Raw genomic sequence first — 21283 nt, 5'->3', positions numbered from 1 at the left:
CATAGCATTATAGCCAGGAGGGGAGAGCCCATCTGCAAAGATGGGAAGCCGGGAGGAAGGCCACGCAGCCATGGTGATCACAGTAAAGGCAGCGTGCATGTTTCCTTTCCAGGCGTTAGAGAGCTTGACTATATTTCCTTCTAGCATGCTCACACTCAAGTGTAGGTTATTTTCATGTGAGTATCAGTGTGGTAACATATTGTCTGTCAGTTTCCTTGCCATAACACCCAGATCTGTACTGCCATCCCTAACCCCCCCACTGTGGTTGTTGGAAAGAGAACAGCCTTCATAGGTTCACATATTTAAACATGTGGTTTCCAGTCAGTGGAACTGTTTGAGAAAGATTAGGAAGTATAGCCTTGTTGGAGAGGTGTGTCACGAAGGTGCTCTAGTGGCACACCTCCTTTGACGTTTCAAGAAAGGCCAAGGCTCATTGCTTTCCTCTGGTTGATCAGAAGCAAGCTCTTAGCTACTACTCTAGTGCCATCCCTACCTGCCTGTGACCATACTTCCCACCTTGATGATCATGGACAAACCCTCTAAGACTGTAAGCAAGCCCCCAGTTAAATACTTAAATTCATGAGTTGCCTTGGTCATGGTGTCTCCTCACAGCAATAGATCATCAACTAAGACGTGTGACTTCTTGCTGCACGGCTTCTCAGCAGAGAGAAAGGCTCTTCCTCCAGTATGAGTATGCTCTGGTGTGTGGATACACACATGCATGCACACACATAAATACATATTTATTTGCACATAAATACATACATAAAACACACACACACACACTTCTCTACATTCAGCTCTGATGGGACCCATGTTCAGTCGGTGATCTTCTGACCTGGGTACTTAAGCACACACATCCTCATCTTGCCTTGGTGTCATTGAGGTAAGACACTATCTTTGTACCATGTTCTTTCACATGTTTGGTTTTCCATGCTGCCCAACATGCCTGACTCCTCCTGGGACCCTCTGCAGGGCCTATCAGTGTCATCTCAGTGGTTAGAGGTGCAGTGGGCTCTGCTTGGATTCCTATCCTTGGCTAGTGCTCCTGGGGTCACAGCCTGGGGTGAGAACAGGGTGCTCTGCTCTGACAGGGGTATGTGGACTCTTGCTGGAACCACAGGTACCTGCCTTGATAGTCCTCACTGCTATGCAGATGCTTCCTCCCAGCCCTCTTTCTTGTTCTCTCATTGTGTCTCTTGCCTGAGCCAAGAAGGTCCAGTGCTCTTAAGATGCTGTTGTTAGTCAGGCACTGGAGTTGGGTATACCATTCAGACAGGGCTCTGGCAGGCCTATCTCCCATGCTATGACTAAAACCCAGAGCTTTGCAAAACCTCTTAAGTTCCTTAAGAACTTGCCATGGTGGGTTTTTTTGGGTTTTGGTTCTTGGTTTTGGTTTTGAAACAGCATTCCATGTACCCTAAGCTTGTCAGAACTCATTATGGAGCCAAAGATGACTTTAACTTCTGATCCTCCTGCCCCTGCCTCCCACATGCTGAGATATAGGCATGTCCTGCTATGTATTGCTGGGGATCAAAGCCAGGGGCTCTAGTTGAGGCATATCACCAGCCCCTCAGTAGTTTTCTTTGGAGGTCATGTGTTTCTCTCCCCAAAGAGAAAAGAATTAGGCTTTTCTTTGTCCTCCAGAGCTGACCCCAGGTTCTCCATCAGAGAGTCATGACAGATGTCATAGGGACTGCCACTGTTATGACCCAGAGCTACAGCAGCCTGGCGCAGGTGAGTATGAGGGTTTAGGACTGGTAGAGTCTGGTCTGGTTCGAATCCCTGCTGCTGGGACAGAATGCTGCCTTAAAGCAACTAGGGAGCATGGGGGAAGTGTTCATTGGCTTACAGGTTGTATTCTGTCCCTGAGAGGTACTGAGTCAGGAACCAGAAGCAGAGAGGAAGGCTTCACATTAGTTTGTTCTCTGGGCTTGCTCAGCTTCCTTGCTTATGTATCCCAGGACCACGTTCTCCTGATGGCACTGCCCATAGTAGGCTAACCCTACCTACCTGTCTTAGCAGTCAAGATAGCACTCCATGGACAGGCACATAGGTCAGCCTGAAGGAGACAGTTTCTCAATTGAAGTTCTTTCTTCCAAGGTTTGTGTAAATTTACAAAAACTAACCAGCCTAGGGATTTGAGAAACAGCTCGTCGGGTAAGAGCACACACCGCTTTCCCAGAGAACCTGAGTTCAGTTCCCAGCACCCACCCACATTGCACAACTTATAACCACTCCACCTTCAGGGGCATTCTGATGCCTCTGGTCCCTGAGGGTACCTGCATTCACATGTACATACCCACACTAGGATATACACACACATATACATAATTTAAAATAAAAATAAATCTAAATAAAGAACACACCCAGCACCCACCTTTCTGTCCACAGACTGGCACAGGTGGTGTGCCTTACAGCCATCTTCTCCCCAGATACCTCTTGTCTGTATCTACCTTGCATGTGCCCCTCTGGCCCCACTAGTATCAGCCATCCTGCAGACTTGAGGGCAGGAGATCTGACGCTCATTACCCCAACATGGCTGCTCTTGGACAGGAGTACATCACCACTAGCTTTTACCTGGCAGAGCACAGGCTATTTCTGTCCTATGTCCTTCCCTCAGAACTTTCACAGATGTCTCCTGTGTGTTCAGAGGGGACTGAGATGGTGAGGGTGTCAGCTCAGAAACATCCTGTTGCCTCCCTAGAATCCTGGAGCCAGCCAACAGGCCATGATGAGCTTTCCACACAGACATGGGACAGAGAGCAGGGGTCTGAGGCAAGGCCCCAGGTGCCCAGGACCACTCTGGCCCATCACAGTCTCTGCCACCATCGAGTCTGGCTTGAGTTCTAATGAACAATTACATCCTTTCCCTGGCTCCCAATTGTCACCTGCCACACTGCTGTCCTTATAGGACATCCAGGACTGTCCTTGCAGAGAGAGCCATAGGAAGGGAGGGATGGACAGCCTTGGCTGGGGATACTGAGGAGTGTGGTTTAGAGCTGGAGGATCGCAGCAACCACAGCTGCTTCCTGTGACAAGATGGAGGGGCAGCCAGAGCTTCAAGGTTCTTAGTTGCCAGGAGCTAGAGCAAGGCCAGGGGGTGGCCCTGTAGATCTACAGAAGGACTCTGGAACAAAGCTGCCCTCCTCTGGGCCTTAGTCTCAGAATGTGCTCAGAGCCTCTTGGTGGCTTGCAGCTTCCTGGGTTTCAGCACATCTACCGCCCTGGCCCTCACTCTGTGTTGTTACCTGCATACTCATGAATGGCTAACTACATCTCCCCAATGCTAGAGTATGTCATCACAGACCCCCAAGGCCCTTTGTCTCCTGGGAGAAGCCCAAACGCAACCTCTGCTCTTGGTCACTTTGAAAGAGACTGAGTGACAGCCTGTGACAGGAGAGTAATGACACTTCCAAGGTGGAGCCCATCTTTTATTTATTTAATCCAAACCATCGAGTGAATTATTCATTCTTGTTTATGTAAGCCACTGAGCCACAGAAATAACAAGGAAGTTGAAGCACCCCAAATCAAATAATTGTTTCCAGGCTTTGGGCATCACCCCTTGCTTGTCTGTCTGCCCCTCCCAATAGTGGCCTCACCCTCGTCATGAAAGAGGTGGCTTCTACTCCCAGCCACCAAGGGCGATGGGCGTTCCTTCTTTGTAGCCATAACCGTGTCTGTGATTGCTTGGCATGTGGCCAGGGTGACTCCTCTCCATTCATCCCCATGGAGTACACAGACCTCCTTGCCATGGGCCTTCAGAGGGCTGAGCTCCACACCTGCCTGCCTCTGAGATCAGAATTACACAAAAGCCTGTTTCCTTCCTCAAGGTCAGACTACGTTTGGTCCCAAGATTTAATCGTCCCCATTGGACATCTGAGGTCTTTGAGCAGTTGTCACATTCTCTAATGGCTGAAACATCCTTGGGAAGTGTGGTCAGTGAATTTCTTCTCCTGATAAAGGCCCTCTCTCAGGGAGGAGGGGCCCAGGGATGCCAGGAAGAGTTTTGGGGTCAGGGCTGCCAATTAACCTTTCATTTTCATAGTCTGATCACTCGATTAATCAAGGTTCTGGGCCTGTGTCCTGTTGAAGGGACTCACACTGTGGAGAACAGTGTCTTCCAAGGCCTCTGTGAGGTGATGGATGAAAGAGCCACAGGACAGGGCCAGCGGCCAGGCGACAGCCCCACAGAAGAGCCTCTGCCTTCAGGCTGGGTCTGTCGAGCCATTTCTTCTCACAGCCACTGGTCCCAGCGTGCCTTGCTCAGAGTGTGACTTCCTCACTGGACTGTGGGTGGGCTGACTGACTATGGACTGTGTCCGTTGTAGAGTACGGGGGATGGCAGAGGGAGCAGCAGCCCTGCTGGAGCCCTTCAGCTGCGAGGGTCCAGTGCTTGTACTCTCTGAGTTTCAGTTTCCTTGTTTATAAAAGGGGTAGGGAAACGTTTGCCTGGAGGTGTGCGTGTGCGAATTTTCCTGGGAGGACATTAAGGAAAAAAGTCTGTTCATTCTAGATAGGGCACCAACAACAGAGCAGTCTGCCCCAGTCTAGGGTAATGAGTGAGTTTATGGGGTTACACACAGGAGCCTGAGTGAGCAGTTACGTACTGAAGCACTGATGACTCAGAGGAGCTGCATCACCAAAAAGCCCACCCCAGCACAGGTAACAGCTCTCCAAAGCTGCATCCTGAAAGCCCCCCAGGAAACTCGCAGGCGGCTCGGCCAGTTGGAGAGTCTCCTTTCCGGAGCAGTTGCTGTTACTCTAGAACCGTGACCTGGTGGTGATGTGGTTTTTGAGTTTATGCATCAGATTAGGCTGGTCTCCAGGGCTTTCCCTAGCTAGATCCTTAAGACTGGATCTGAGGACAGCCACATCTCCCCTGGGAGATGGTGTGGAGACACAGAAGTGGCAGAGTAAATGGGGACCCAGTCCTCTCTGGTCTCCGTTTTCCTCCGGGTTGCTCAGAGTTCCTTGTCTCCACATTGCTGTCATAGAAAGCAGTCTCTCTGGCCCCGCTGATCTCTAGAAAGCCATCGTCCTCTGGGGTTGAGGTGCCCAGGACACAGGCTCATTCTCCTTCCTGCCTCAGGCCTGACCTCAAACCTTTTCTCTGCTCCTCTTTGACGGTGACCCCTTGAGGACCTGTGAAGGGCCCCGTCCATAGAGCCTCTCGGGTTCAGTTTCTCTGACTTAGGGACGTCTTTCCCCACACAAGCCCAGGACCACCCTCCTCAAAAGTGCCCACATATCATGGCTGATGTTAAGTAACCCCGGTTCCTCATCACAGCGAAGGGGAGGTCTACAGCACGCTACCTGAGCCTTAGGGGCCCAGGCCTGCGGGGCTCCCCTTGTGAGAAAGCTCCACGAAGGATTTTCAGGAAGTGCCCAGCTTGAGACAGCCCCTGTGTGTAAGGGGAGCTGGCTCGGTAATGAACGGGGTGTAAATCAGGGCTTAGTTACTCAGTAGGCACCGTGGGTGAGAGATTCATGGTAATTGTGTGTGCTCCTGGTGGCTCTGCGCAGCTGGCTTCTCCCTAAGCACCAGTAAACCATGGCAGACAATTGGGGAGGTGGTGCTCTGCCCTGAATGATATTCCCAGAGACACCTGGGAAGTTGGGGAGGGGCTTCTAGGCCAGGTTATCTGGAGCGACCCAGTCCTTGCTGAGGGACAAGGAGGGTCCTTTTGGTTACAGGTGGCCAGCATGAGGATCCTATACCTAACAGTCTACACTATATCCAAACAGCCTCTCTTCCATCCACCTCTCTCTCTGAGTGCTGTGCTGGTTCATTCGGAGCAAGTGGCCCAGTCAGTCCCTGGAAGGAATTGTCTGTGTGCCAGAGCGGTTGGGACTCTGACCCTCACTGCAGAACTGGACTCCTGGCACTCCCTTCTCCTGTGGGCTCTAGAACCTGCTGCCCAGCTGGGACCAGTCCCCCACCCCCACCCCCAAAGCATGACCCTGTAGTGCTTGCCAACAGTAATGGAGGGTGGTGTCTTGTTGGGCACTGTCGTTCTACTAGCATCACAGCATCTGTCTCTCAGAGTCACTGTTGTTTTAAGTACTGTTGTTACTGTAATCAGTTTATTATGGCTCCCACCAGAGGGTCACACTGCTTCTCTGACCTCTTGTCCTTTTTCTTCTGACTCCTCGGGGCTTACAGATAAATGGACACTAGCCTCAGGCATCTGCAGGCAGCAGGGACTCCAGTTAGGCCATGGTTCATCCTTGCTTGTTCCCCCTGGCCATTTTCCCTGTCCCACCAGCGCACCATGGGACCCATTCCATGCCCTTCTCCCTGCAGAGCTGCGGAAGCAGGTGGAAAGTGCTGAGCTGAAGAACCAGCGGTTGAAGGAGGTTTTTCAGACCAAGATCCAGGAGTTCCGCAAGGTTTGCTACACGCTGACCGGCTACCAGATTGATGTGACCACGGAGAGCCAATACCGCCTCACCTCCCGATACGCTGAGCACCAGACGGACTGCCTCATCTTCAAGGTAGGCAGCACTGTGTGTGCATCAAGCCGGCTCATTCAGCCACAGGCAGCTCAGCTCGCCTCCTCAGTGTTGGCCTTGGTAAATGAGTCATGTGCTGAGCAACCCCATGTGCCCACATCATGGTCTTCAGTGGCAGGAGGGGACATAGTGGCTGCTTCCTCCCCACTCCTGACAGGCACTGATCTCTGGCCACTTCTTGGCTTTTTTTACTTTGTACTCTGTGAGTCTCTGCCAGGGTCCTCCCTATGAGCTGTGGCACGGTGACTTTGTCCAGAGGTAGTAGGTGACCAGAGGAGTGAGTGGCATGGCAGGCATCTTGCTGCCAGACCTCTGCCAGGTGGTGCAGCCCATGAAAGGGAAAGGGCAAGCCGTATGTGCCAGCTACTTGGTGGTCAGGCCAAAGGCACCAAAGCTTGAGCTGTAGGTAGCTGGGGAGGATCAGTGGTCTTCAGGAAGCATGTACCTGTTGGAGTCTCATAGACAGTGTGCTCCTAAAGGGGGATCCCTCTTAACTGAAGCCGGAGCATCCCAGCCTGCGGGAGGGTGCTTGAAATGTGGCTTGGCCAGATGTGTGTACAAGTTCTCAAAGTGCACAGGTCCACCAGAAGTGAAGTTGTTCCTCAGTGGGAGAGCGATGGCATTGTAACTGAAAATCTGGGGTTACAAAGGCTTACCCACCACTGCAGCAGCCTTACCTCCTGTCTGTGGCATGGTCTTATGGTACTAGTGTGGCCCATGGCCCTAGAGTGGCCTGTGACCCCAGTGTCCTATGTGACAGGGAAGAGACCCTGCTTAATAACCGTGGGTGGGAAGCACGGGGGTTGGCCAGCTCCACTCTGCACCATGCCCTGCAGAAACAGGAACCTGTCCATCTAAACATTGTACCCACTGTGATCTACATGTTTTATGCAGAATTTCACAGAAAAAAAAAAAAAGTAGTCCCGGCCCAGAGGCTGTCGCTGTACAGTAACTCACTTATCCTGTTCCCATCCATCCGTCTGCCTGCCCCTTTTATGGGACACTTCCCATCGTGGTGGCATCAAGTGCAGTACCTACTGTTCCTTGCAACTTTGTGGTGTGTCTTAGAGACTTTCTGGACTTCTCAAATTACATCCCTCCATTTTTACACTTCTTAGCACTCTCAAACCTTTGACTAAGTAAATAAATATTTGAGCGCCCACAGTCTTTAAGTCAGTAAGCTATCAGGGATGTAGTTCTTTGCTTCTGTGTGCCTTTGAATAACTCAGGATCACTGATGGGTATTTAATTTAATGCAGTGTAGGAATTCTGTGTGATTTTTTTTTTTTTAAAAGAATGGTAAATGAAGATGTGCTGAGCAGCTGTCACGATGCACACATCACTTACATCCATGAGTGTGGACAAGATCTAATTTGCATTCCAAAGTATTCTCGGGTTTTTGTTGTTTTGTCCTTTGGTGGTAAGGGAATGGAACCTAGGGCCTCCTGCATGCTAGGGAGGCAAGCACTCCATCTGAGCGACACTCCCAGCCTCTGCAGAGGCCTGTGCAGCACTGCCACCGAACTACACCCCCAGTTCTCTTTGTACTCTGTATTTAGAGACAGGGACTTACTGCCCACATTAGCCTTGAACTCTGTCTTGTAGCCTTAGACTTGTAATCTTCCTTCCTGCCTCAGTATGCACCACAAGGTTCTGCTGTATTCTGGTTTTAAGGTTGTTGAAATCATGGTGTGCACAACCAGTTTTAGGCCAGGCTATTCAAGGTTACAGTGAGAACCTCTCTCTAAAAAGCTTAGGTCACTTCTGTCCCGGTCTCCAAAAGGCAAACACAGTCACCAGAGTGCCGCTTTGACCCCGTCTAGTTCCAGTCTACTCAGAAGTTCTGCCCACTTTCTTTCTGTCACAAGCCCGCTTACAGTGACCTCCTAGTTGTCTACGAGGCCTAGCACAGCCTCCATAGCACACAACAGAGTGAAGGCAAGAATAACTGCTTACTGTCGCTGGTACACACTGTATCCCAGTCCCTCACTTGCCCATAGAGGCAGATGAGGTGTTCCTGCCCACCAGCTGTCCTTGGGGTTGCCTAGCCAACCATGCACACACACAGTCACCGTTCTCCAGGTGTCAGTGGGTCAGACCCAAGGGGCACTCAGTGACACCAACCCAGATAGGCAGGAAAAGCGGGCAACTGCATTCAAGTCAGGGCTCAGAAACAGGCCAGCTTTCCTTGACTCTGGGCAGGAGGGACAAGGAGGAGACCCCGTGTGGTCTGCTGATGGATACTACCCCCAGCCAATGTGGTTTGAGCCTCTCCTGAGCTCCTGGCTACAACACCCAGGGCTCAAAACCCCCTCAACCTCAAAGTGGCCAGTGTAGCCACGGCGGGGCCTCCTCCCCAACGTCTGGCATCAGACAGGCCAGAGAATGTGCGCCTATGCTGGGACGTCGTGGAATGGCTTGGTGAAAGCTGTGCTAAGTGGTGGCCAGGGGAGAGCTGGCATGTTGCTGTGGTCACCCTTGTCACATGGTGGCCAAACAAATGAAGAACTTTGTATGTGGTGATGTATTGAAGGGACTGCATCCTGTGACTTTGGTAGAGTTGGGTGGTGGCTCATATTGTAGAGAGAAGACAGTTGCATCGTGACACTCTGGGCAGTCGTGGGGTGTGTAAACTCTGACTTGTACTGTGGTTTCTTTGTAAGAATGCACGTTCATGAACACACGTGTACATCTGTGTGTGTAGGGTGGAGGCAGAGGGCACTGCCACCTGTTCCTCACAAGGCACACATCCATCTTTGAGACCGTCTCTCACTGGCCTGGAACTTGCTAAGCTGGCTAGCTAGTGCTAGCCTGGGGCTGCCCTTTTCTCCTCTCCCCTGGCCTCTGATGACAAGTATGCCCGCATGTCTGGCTTTTCCCCCGGGGCCTGGGGATTAGACTAGGCTCTGGGCGCTTGTAAGGCAAGCACTTCCCTGAGGGACAGTCTTCCCTCCTTGTAGGTGTAGAGGACATCTGTCTGTCCACAGCAGGGTCTGAAGCTGCCTCACTCAGGCTCTGTGGCCACCCCCTCTGCACCAAGGACAATGAGCCTTGCAGGCAGCTCAGTGAGACCAGGAAATGTTTGTTGTAGGCTTTGGCTACAGTTTTCTCCAAAGCCTTCCCTAGGCTGGCTGAAGCAACTATGGCTTCAGCCTGCCCTTCTGCCTCACTCCCTCCTCTTACCTGGCCCTGTCCAATCTGGAGAGTTCTGTTCCATGGCCCCAGGCTATCCAGCTGTGGAAGGAAGTGAGTGCAGGAACTCAGTGCTAGACACACCCTGGTCCTCAGAGCACTGCAGTATGAGCTGGTTCTAGCCAGCTGCCTGACTCTACATCTGCTTCCTCATCTGTCAAATGCAGATAATTACAGGTTCTGTGAAGATGTGGGTCACCTGAGGGTCCCTGTTGGTGACTAAGCTGTTACCTACAGATGCTGCCTTCCTGTGTGCAACCTGAGGTGACACCAGGGTCTTTTTTTTTTTTTTTCCTGCTGACCCTGGCAGAGCCTTTAAAGCAGTTCCCCAGCGTTGTCCACAGTTGACAAGCTAGGCAGGCAAGTCTCAAATAGGAAGTGGCAAGACCCCAGGCACATCCTTTCCTTACTCCCAACCCCACTCACTCCCCTAGTAGGGAACATGGGTGACCTGGCAGCAACCTTAAAGCATCTCTGGGCCATTGGGTCACCTATGTCTTCTCTCCATGGTACCAGGTTCCTTTATAGGATCGAGGCCCTTTTGTGCCATTCTGGCCTCTGGGGCCCACACAGCCCCGAGAAATCCCCCTGTACAATGTAGTACCAGTAGGACCACAGTGGGTCTTCCAACAGGAAGTCTCTCCCCAAGACTCTAGGGTGGAGTTGGTCCCATCCCATCCTATCCCATCTTTGGTCATTATATACCCTCATATCCTCTTCAATACTATTAGAGCTAAAGCAATTTATAACCCTTATCCAATACCTGGCTAGCAGATAGGGCATTCACAGATCTATTGGAGGTTGATAAGAGAAGAGGGAAAATGGATAGGAACCAGGCAGGAGGCAGGTCTGGCTCATGCACAAGTGTGTGACCATGGCCAGCTCAGGCTCAGGCAAGGCCACTCCATCCCCCAGCTCACAGTAACTTCCGCTCATTTTCTTTTCACCCCAAACAGCTTCTAGGCAGGAGGGGTCTGTGGCAGAGTTAGAAATAGCTGGGGCCTGTTTCCAGCCAAGCAGGTTCTGCAAATGTGTGCTGGGATAATTGAGGGTTGGCTCACGGTCCCACATGGCTTCGCTTCCCTTCCCAGCCTGGACCCAGCCTCTGCCGTGTGTGGGTGGCCGAGCTGCCTCCCAAGGCTGCTGTGTGGGGGAAGGCAGGAGCTCAGCTCCAGCACACATCGGGAGTCTGGCATCTTGCCCACTCCTCCTCTCCCAAGAGAAGTTGGACCCCAGAGTCTCCAGTTTCCTTGGAAAGACTGGACCTGGAAGGAGTGGCCTACCAAATGTCCCCAGCAATTGTGGTGTAATCTCATTCCTTGTGGTTCACAAGGTCTACTCAGAAGGTAGTCAGAGACAAGAAGCCAGACAGTAGCCAACAGAATTGACTGCAAAGCTCTTGAGATGCAGGTGACCCTGACCTTGGGTCCCCTTCTCTCATGCCTCTGACCACTCCACAGTCTAGCATGGCTGGGCCTAGCTTTTTACATGGGTGCTGGGATGGAACTCGGGTCCTCATGCAGCTTTACTCCAGACCTGTCTCTTGTGGTTTCCTTTTTTTCTTTATATAATGTCCCACTGTAGCCCAGGCAGGCCATGACCAAGATCCTCCTGCCTCTGCCTGGACTTCTGGTACAATCAGTTTCCACAGTATAAGCACCATCCTTTCACTAGCACATCTTGCTAATCAGAGGCCAGAGCCAAAGGCCATGCTATGGTGAGGGCTTTGGAGGCACCTCCCAGGCCTCTAGGCAAATGACTAGACCACTCTTAGCTTCCTGTTCCTCCCAGCAATGCTGGTTCAAGGTACTGCTGTTGTGGCCTCTGCACCACCAATGGGCTGTCTGGCTCAGCCTGCAGTGTGACCATGTCGCCCCTTACTGTGGCTTTGTCTCTGGGCACAGTGTGACATTTGTCTCTGGGCACAGTGTGACATTTGTTGGGATAGAAGCTGCCCGAGCTACCTGCCTCCCAAAACTGCAGAGCTCCACCATCCCCCAGCGGCCTGGCACCCTGCAGTGGCACTTCCTCAACTGTGTGCCCAGCCTCGGGATAGGCATATCACTGTGATTCCGCCTGCCGCTCACAGAGCCTCACACAGAGCCTACGCTTAGAGCAGAAAGAGCAGGTGAGGAGGCAGCCAGCTTCCGCACACCTGCACCCACATGCCGGGCTGCCAGAGACTGCAGGTGTATGCATGGGAAATGCAAATATCCCAGAGACCCATACCCAGGACCCTTCAGCCATGCAGAGTATGACTCCTGCTGGGTGGGCTCAGGAGAGCCTGGGTCACTTTCTCCATCCACAGGATAGCCATGCAAGGGTTTACTCAAAGAACTTGGAGTCTTTTTCTTTGTTTCCTAAGTATGCTTCTTGGAGGAAGGGACCATGTATCTGCCAAAGCCCAGTTAATACACACAAGATTCATGGACTCATGGGTGCCCCACCCCTGTGTCTATGGCCCAGTCTCCAGGAGCTCAGCTCTGCTGCTGTGGACTGTCATAACAACACAGTGGCTATGTTTCAATAAAACTTTATTTATGGCACAAAGCTCTGAGTTTTATAGAGTGTCTACAGTATGCCAATTATTCTTGGGGCTTCTTGAAAACTAATACATTTATTTGTAGAATAGCGTTAGGTTTATAGAGAAGTTGACGGTAAATTCAGCTTCCCCTGTGTCCTAGCCTGTGCCACAGCTTTTTATACTGCTATCCAATCTTGTCCATGGATGGCCTGGTGGCTGTAGTCTCTAAACCCAATCCGATCAGTTGCTGGGAATTGTGAAGTCTGTGCTCACCAAATGGTCTCAGTCTGTGCAAATGCATTAAAATTTGTGCCACTACTCTGGTGTCCCAGAGAGCAGCTGCTGTCTCTTAAGCCTTCTGAGTATCTGTCATCTCCAGCTCCTACAGCTCTCCTTCCCATAATGCTGCAGTTCTTGGGATGTCCCAAAGGTGGGACCCTCTGTGTACTGGATCCTCACACTTGGCAGCGCTCACTTGAGACTCCTTTGGGTCGTTTCTGAGCTGTTTTTATTTTTGCAGGGATAGAGATGCGGCCCAGGGCTTTGTTCACATCACGCCAAGTGTTCTACCCTTGACCTACATCTCGCAGCCCCTCTAGGCAGGTGCTCAGTGAAGCCACTGAGTTTCAAGTCCAACCTTTAGAGGATTTTGAGATAGAATGTCGCTCTGTGGCTCAGGCTGGCCTCCAGCTTGCCGTCGTCTCCCCCCCTTCTCAGTACTAGGTTTATACCTGGCCTATTCGTTTCTTTCTATTGTGGTGTTGGTGTATACCACAAGTGTAATGTCCAGTCACCTACTGAAGGATGTCTTCCATGTCCAGTTTTGATTCATTATGAATGGGCTCCTCTACAAAGAGCTTTAAATGCATTGGCAGCTTAATAATGTACAGTCACTTGCAGTTCTGTTGACTCAGAGACCATAGTTTGCCAGTGTCTGACCTCCTGAGCACTCCCATTTCCATATCCACACACTGAGCTCCACTGAGGTGGGGCCTCTCTGTAAAGCAGAAATGGCCCTGGGGCTACCCTCATCTCCTGCTTTGGTTCCTGGCGCACTCACTGTCACACATACATACACACATGTGCACATACACTTGGCCTCTGTCTAGTCCACTGGTGCTTCCCATATGGCACCCGTTTCTCAGAAGTTAGAAGAGCAGGGTCAAAAAGTGATGGAGATGACGTGGGTTCCAGTGGGAACTCCTACAGCTGAGCATGTGCTTCAAAGCTGGGTGCTATATGCTCAGTATCAGTGTTTAGAAAGTGGCTGCTGAGTGTCAGAGCCCAGGAGCCACCAGTGCCCAGTAGTTCTTCAGCTCCACATCTTCCTCAATGAAGTGTATATGGGCTGTGTTAGTTAATTTTTCTCATTGCTACGCAGAACACCTAACAGAAGCAGCTTAAGGCAGGAAGGATTTAGTTGGGCTCACAGCTTCAAGTGATACATGGTAGAGAAGGCATGGTGCTAGGGAGGCTCTACCCATAGTGCTAAGAGTATGAGATGGCTTCTCCCCACATCTTGGTGGGTCAGGGAAGCAGAGAGCTCAGGATGGAATGAGAATTACATATAGCCTTCAAAGTATGGGTCAAAAGTAGAGCCCTGCCTAGAATACCCCAGTGAACGTGTAGGTGTAGCTCAGTGGTAGAGCCCCTGCCTAGAATCCCCCAGTGAGGGGCTGGGGTGTGGCTCAGTGGTAGAGCCCCTGCCTAGAATCCCCCAGTGAGGGACTAGGGTGTGGCTCAGTGGTAGAGCCCCTGCCTAGAATCCCCCAGTGAGGGACTAGGGTGTGGCTCAGTGGTAGAGTACTTGCCTAGAATCCTCCAGTGAGGGGCTGGGGTGTAGCTCTGTGGTAGAGTACTTGCCTAGAATCCTCCAGTGAGGGGCTGGGGTGTGGCTCTGTGGTAGTAGCCTACAACCACTCCATGTCTTAAATGTTCTATAACCTCCCAAGAGAGTGCCACCAGCTGGGGACCAGGTTTTCAAACAAACTTATGGGGAGCATTTCACATTCAGACTCTAACACAGACACGCTAACACAGGGTGATACTAGGCTGGAAGTAGGACGAGACCCTCGTTTTACAAGCTCTGATTGTTCTCCAGCCTCTCATAGCCCATCAGTGGTAAATACTTCAGTAGCAAAGTTGCTGGGTGTTGTGTGCCAGGCAGTAACTGGGCCAGAGGCTGAGTTAACTTTATATCACACTTCCCATGGCTCTGCTCACCAGCTGCTGCCCTCCAAGGCCTTGGAACAGTGTATGGGCCTGGTTCCATGTGGTGCAGCCCCTCAGCGCCTCTCCGATACAGGCCTGCAGGTTCCTTGACTGGATGCCATTCTTACCAGCCCTGTGCTCACTGCTCCGTGATGAGAGCAGGCTGAGCATCCCTGGCCGTGGCTCCTGCCGAAGAGGTGTAGGCTAGCCAGGTGAAGGCCTGCATCCAGCTAGGGTGGTATGTGGGCACGGGCTGAGATTTGCTCAGGGTTTATCACTCCCTGGTGAAGCTTTCGCGTTTCCACTGTAGTGTAGATGTGACCTTCATAGCTGCCTTGCCTCTGCCTTTCGAAGCAGCCTTGTAAACACACAGAGCAAATTTGCCTGCCTGCCTGCCTGCCTGCCTGCTATGCTTCATCCATCCATCCCACACAGATCAGGCATGACGCCCCAGGTTCCCAGGGAGGTATAGTTGCTCATGGAAGGAGCTCTGAAAGTCTTGCTGTCTTGGCCCTAAGTCACCCGCCAATGCCCTACAGGAAGCTCAGCCTGTGAGGTGTTCCAAGTCCACTGGGGTAAGGTGCTACAGGACAGACAGCGATAGGGAACAGCTCCAGTTCTCAGAGCTAGCACTGCCTTGGCCTAGGGCCCTGTGTGGCCGCGGCTCTGCTACAATTCCAGGTAGCCCTGCCTTCAGCTCTTTGTCATCGGGTCAGGCCATGGGACAAATGATAAGAATAAAGTAGGGGAAACCAGGTAGTGATAGACATGTGACCTTTGTACTGCTCAGGAGTCAGGAGCAGGGCATCCATCCCAGGGCCACTTCCTGGATCAGCCCATATGTATCCCTCAGCCACCTGCAGCTTACATTTGCCCAGCCTCCACCTGGTGCTCACACTGTGGGTGTGTACTGGAAGGGCCGAGTGCCCTGTCCATCTTCCTCCGTAGCATAGCAGGGACAAAGGCTGTGGAAGGTACTCAGAGAACAAAGGGCCTGAGAAAAGGACAAAGCAACCACCCTCAACTTCCTGGTGTGGGCACCCACGGGACCTCTTGAGAGTTTGTTAGAGGCCCTTAAGTGTCATGCACACAGGAAAGATCATTACCACTGGGGGGCCAGCTTGAAGGTCCTGCCTCTGACTCAGGCTACCACAGCCAAGCCCTTATCCTCTATGTTGCCATGGCTCCCACTATGGTCTGCCCCTCCCTCTGTCTTCCTGGCTCCCACCATAATCAACCCTTTCCTTGTCTGCTGCAATGACTCCCACTGTGGCACCCACTGTAGCCCACCTTCTCCCTCCTCCTGGCTGTGGCTCACCCCAGCCTCAGCTGTTTTGTCTCACAGTGCCTTCCTGAGCAACAGAGCAAGAGGCTGAGTGAGGAATCCTGGGGTCAGTAAGGGACACTGAGATTTCAACCTGGGGCTGTCCCCAGTGGAACAGCCAACAGCCTAAAGAGCAAAAACCGGGGACGCATGGCCTTCTTTAGCTACTGGCTGTTATTGGTGCTGCTGTGGAAGTGGCAATGGTGGCAGAGCAGCGCTGTCCACCCAGCCAGCCTGCCAGCATGCGCCCAGCATGGCAGATCTCTCACAGCAGTGCCTGCGCCCCAGACACCCCAGGGTCACATTCTAGCCAAGCATTCCTGCTTCTGCCAGGTCACCATAGAACTTTCTCAAATGTCACCAGATCTAAAAGAGCATTATAAGTGGCCAGGATTGGCAGAGTCAGGAACAGGGTTGGCCAATGGGGGAGTACCACCCAAAGATGGGAAGGGTGTGTTTTCTGTCTGGTGGGATAAGGAGATAGAGCCTTGGGCCTGGCAGCAGCTGGGACACAGTGGACTGTGACACTGATGGGGTTCCACTCTGGGGAGGGTCTCCTTGCTTACCCAGAAGGTGCCCTCCGTGCACATCAGACTAAACTTCTATCTCTCTACCCTCCTCCCATCCTCTTTGCATTCATAGGATCATGGAGACTCTGGGTGTACTCAAAGACCTCATCCGCAGACAACGGGGATGGGTGACTGTCTGATCACTCACCCATCTGTAGGCCAGTGGTTCTCAACCCTTTAATACAGTTCCTTGTGTTGTGGTAACACCCCCCCCCCCGCTATAAAATTATTTTTGTTGCTACTTCATAACTGTAATTTTGCTACTGTTATGAATCATAATATAAGTATCTGTGTTTTCCAAAGGTCTTAGGTGACCCCTGTGAATGGGTCATTTGACTCCCAAGGGGTCACAATGCACAGGGCACAGGCCATTGCTCTAAGCCACCATGGAGTTCAGAAAGGGAGCTTTGGAAGAGCAGGGAAAGGAGTGCAGGATGAAGCAGACCTCTCTGGATGTAGCCATGTACCACACCCTACCGTCCTGCTCTGGGTTTGCCTGTGCCCGTTTACAGAGCTGGGATTTGCAGCCACTGCTTTGAGAGCTGTCCCTCCCTTGGTGCTGGAGCTGGAATCAAAGGTGGATTCCTGGCCAGTTGAATTCTATCCCAAGTACCAAGCCCCATGTTGGCTACCGCTCCCACCCATGGCCCCTAAAGACGCCACTGCTAGAAGGGGCACTGTCTGAAGAGAGGCTGCCATGAAGGTTTATTCTTTCTCAGAGCTTGCAGCTTTGTACCGATGTCTCTGGGGTAACTCAGCTGCCTCACTGCTCCACCCTGTACCACATGCGACCTGACCTTTCTATATAAGCAAGAAGAAGGGCCCTCTGGTCCCTGTGGGGGGGCAGTTCAGCCAGAAGTGGGTGACAGGCAGCTGTCCCAACAGGCCCTGGGAAGGACAGAGCGTTGGGTAGAGAAGGCAGTCCACTGCTCTCACCCTCCCTCTTTCCCCCCTGACAGGTAATCAGGCCCATTCACAGGCTCCTGTTGGCAGAGGCCGGCTTCTGGAGGCTTCCTGTCTGCCGAGATAACAATGAGATCTAGATAGACACTTTAATTTGAATTTGCCTTTTTGGGTCCCCTGAATTTCAAATGGAGTTGTTAAGAACGCACGCTGACTTCAAAACCTGCCTCATTTCTTCAGTTGAGTTGGCATTGCCTACCAGGCTCTGGGATCTCAGTGGTGCAGGAGGCAGAGTGCCCTGAGACCCCAGCAGCAGACACACCCACTCTTAGGGTGGGGCTAGGTTCAAGAACAGCTCTGCAACAGCAATCCCTGGGTCTGTTTGAGGAGCAGACCTGCCTGGAGCTAGTCCTCTGCCAGCAGCACAGGACAGGAAGGCCAGTGAGCTTGGCTGAAATTGTACAGGTGGGCAAAGGATGAGTTCATGGTGCGGTGAGTGCTAAGCTCCCCATGGCAATACCCACCCAAAACAGGCATCTTCATCCAAGGTCAAGGACCCTACCTTTGTGACCCAAGATGTAGCACAGTAGAGAGGAACAAACTGGTTTTGGTAGCAGCAGTTTGTGCAAAGGCCCTCTAGTCAAGGAGGCCGTGCATCCTTAGAACTGAATCAAGGCACCTGGGGTGAACCTTGGGTGTGGCTTCATTTCCAAAAACCTGGGGGATCCATTCCAAAACTTTTAAAGAGCGGCACTGGTGATGAGATGGGACTGTCCAAAGATCTTGGGTTAGCCTATGCTCAGATTGCCTTTTTCCTAGTGCAGCCATAGTCTCTGTGTACATAAATGCCCTGTAGAGACTGAGGCAGGAGAATTGCTACAAACTCAGGTCTAGTCTGAGCCACATAGTTCCAGGCCAGCCTTAGAGAAAGACCTTGTTTTATTTAAAAATGGACAGGGAGCTAGGGAAAAGATAACCCAGTCAAATCTGAGGACCCAAGTTCAGTTCCTAGGACCTATGTTTTATTGCACATGATTGTATTACCAACAGCAAGGAGGCAGAGACAAGGAGATCCCTGGGGCTCACTAACCAGCCTTGCCTAGTCAGAGAGCCCCAGGTCCCAGTAAGAGACCTGGTCTCAAGAAACAAAATGGATGGCTCCTGAGGGAAGACATCTGAGGTTTCCTCTGGCCACCACATGCATGTGTACACATGAGGGAGCATGGAAGTCTGTGACCAAAGAGGTTGCTAGCCCCCAGCCCCAGAGCTGGAGTTACAGGCCTTATTAGGTCTGACTTAGGTGCTGGAAACTGAACTCTGGTCCTCTGGAGAACAGTTGGCTCTCTCCTCAGACCCTGTTAGAACTTTGTAACGAGGTGGCCTGTGGTCCAGAAGTGGCCCTGTGCTGATGGTTTGCAGAGCCTGCTCCGGACTTACAGTATGCAAATTACCAGCCTGGGTCCCTATAAATAGCATCGCAGCACTTAGCAGAGAGAAAGCGGCAGCCTACCGAGTCTTCTCACTTATGTGTAACTTCTGTCATGCCTCCATATTATTAGTGTGCTTTGGAGAACCCATTATCTTTTGAATCTCTCCTTTCTTCTTCGTTTTTTAAATCTTCTGCATTTAAATGCTTCACAAACACCTTTCAAGTATGCACACATGCTGACAGTCCCACACCTCCTGGGCTGATCTTTGCTGTTGTGCAGGAAGACCCTCCTAACTGTTGCTCATAGGTGGGTCTGCTAGCAGCCCAGCCCCTCCCTTTGTCCACAGTGCCTTTATTTCATCTTCACTCACACTGGAGCTGAGAACCGATTGACGGGCTTGTTTTCTTTTAGCTTCTTGACTTTTTTTTTTTTCCTCTCATTTTCTGACTCATGGGTTCTGATGAGAAATCTGCTCACAACCTCACCCCAGTCCTTGCGCAGACTCTGGCTCTTCCTGCAGCTGGCTTTATGGTTTCTTTTGTGTTTATCTTGTTTATTGTTAGTCTAGCTCCTTGAGTTTGTGCATTTATAATTGAGCAAATTTTGAAGATTTTGAAGTGTGGTAGCACAGGCCTGTAATCATGGCTATGTGGGAAGCTGAGTCAGAGGGAGATAAGGTTGAAGGCCATCTTCAACTCCAGAGTGAGTTCAGTGCCAGCCTGGGGAACTTAGTAAGTCTTTGTTTCAGAATAAAAAGTAAGAGGCTGGGGAGATAGCTCAGAGATAAAGATGTTTGCCTCCAAACCTGATGACCGGATTCTATCCCCTGGTCCCACATGATGGAGAGATTTATTTGACTTCTCCAGTTGTGACCTCCACATGTGCACCATGGAGCTTGTGCCAGCCCAGTAAACAAGTCAGTAATGTCATCTTAAAAAGTAAGTGCAGGGTGATACAGTGGTAGACACTTGCCTAAAATTCTCTAGAGAAGGGCTGGGGATGTGACTCAGTAGGACAGCACCTCTGTAGTCTAAACAGCAAGGAGTTGGGGACACAGCTCAATGATAAGGGGTTCACCTAGCATGTGTGCAACCCAGGGATCCATTTCAGTAGTACCAAAGAACAATGAGAAGAAACTGGGGGACTTCAAGTATTCTCCACACCCCTCTTAACTCCTGCAGCACCGACTTTAGCTCTAGGCAGCTTTGGCTGCTCCGCTTCTGCACAGTGCTGCTGAGTCAGCACTTTCCCACCTGTCCTCATAAGTCACTCTCCATGCCTCTGAGGTGAGCTTTGTTGGTGTTGGCCTTTCCCTCCGGAGGGGCTGATCTGCTATTAAGCTCACTCAGTGGCGTTTTTATTTCAAATACTGTTTTTCATGTTTAAAGGGCCTACATGGTTAGAGCCAGGCCTGGTGGCGCAGGCCCGTAATCCCCAAACTCAGTAGCCTGAGTCAGGGGAATCCCAAGTTCAAGGCCAACCTGGACTACCTTAGCAAGAGCTGCCTTGGGACTGGGGAGATAGCTGCCTTAGCCAGTCACATTCTCGGGGGACTCCCAGAAACTATGGTTTTTAAAAAGCCAGGCATAGTAAAGAACCCTTTCCATCCGGTGCTGGGAGACCAAACTACCGTGGGCCCCTTGTCCGCCAGCCCAGCCTGTGCTCCAGGCCCATGAGAGACACAGGTAGGGTGCACACACCTGTAATCCCAGCACTCGGAAGGCAGAGGCAGACAATCTCTTCCAATACCAACCTGGGTCTCCACAGTTAGGTTATCGCTCATAAGATTGAACGGCAAGCACTTGCTGGTTTGGTTAGAATTTGCTGGGTGGTTCTGGGGTCTCATTGGCTGCTCTTAGTAGAATCTCTGCAGGTCCCATGGAGACCAGAGAGCCTGCTCTCAAGTGTTCCGTGTGGTATGTCCACGCCCCACCCCCTGGGAACTGCTTCCCAGAGCGACCGAGGGAGAAAGGGCTGCAGCAGGGAGGGGCTGTAGCAAGCACCCATAAGTGCCATCCCTCACCCCAACCCCAGGCCCAGCTCGTCTCTTCTTATTAAGCCATCAGCCCTATTGGATGCTGCCTCTCTCTCTGGCCACATTTGCCTCCTTAAAGAACCTGCTCCCAACCACCATCATGCTAGAGGAAAGGAATTGCTGTCAGAACTTCAGGTAAGTCCAGCCCTGACCTGTTGCGTGTATGCCCATTTGTATCCCTCAGTGTCTACACAGGCAGACACTCCCTGTGTATAAGAACTGCGTGGTAGGTAGCACAGGCATTGCTGTTCAATGGGATTGTAGCATGACTTCCGGGGCCTTCCTGAAATGTCCTTTTCTTCACTTGGACTCTTGGCCGCACTACAGTAGTTCCAAGTGTGGATCTCCTCATCCAAGTAAAAGTTTGAACTGTGACTGGGGCTCGGTGATAGAAGCCCCTGCCTACCTTGCTGTCTTGAATAACTCATGGAGAGTTGGACAAGCATGAGGGGCTGGGCCTGGGGAACTCGGACTTCTCTGTTGTTGCCCACAGCCTGCCCAGAAGTGCTGTTTGCGCTTCTGTCCGTGTTCTTACCCCGCCCCTTCTCCTCGGGAGGACATCCCCTCAGCCCCTCCAGA

At 51.6% G+C, this 21283-nt stretch overlaps 1 protein-coding gene across 4 annotated transcripts in view; it reads left to right on the top strand.

Moving 5' to 3' along the window:
- Mad1l1 (mitotic arrest deficient 1 like 1) overlaps window positions 1-21283 on the top strand; it is a 306462-nt gene that overhangs the window by 246396 nt on the left and 38783 nt on the right. For all 4 annotated transcript variants that reach the window (XM_029533893.1, XM_021186613.1, XM_029533895.1 and 1 more), the window contains one exon: window positions 6308-6498. In XM_029533893.1, the coding sequence (XP_029389753.1) occupies window positions 6308-6498 (191 nt within the window). The remainder of the gene's footprint in view (window positions 1-6307; window positions 6499-21283) is intronic.

Source organism: Mus pahari, chromosome 23, assembly GCF_900095145.1.
Source record: "Mus pahari chromosome 23, PAHARI_EIJ_v1.1, whole genome shotgun sequence".
Taxonomy (NCBI): domain Eukaryota; kingdom Metazoa; phylum Chordata; class Mammalia; order Rodentia; family Muridae; genus Mus; species Mus pahari.
The sequence above is the reverse complement of the archived record's forward strand: the minus strand, read 5'-3'. Positions and strand labels throughout refer to the sequence as shown.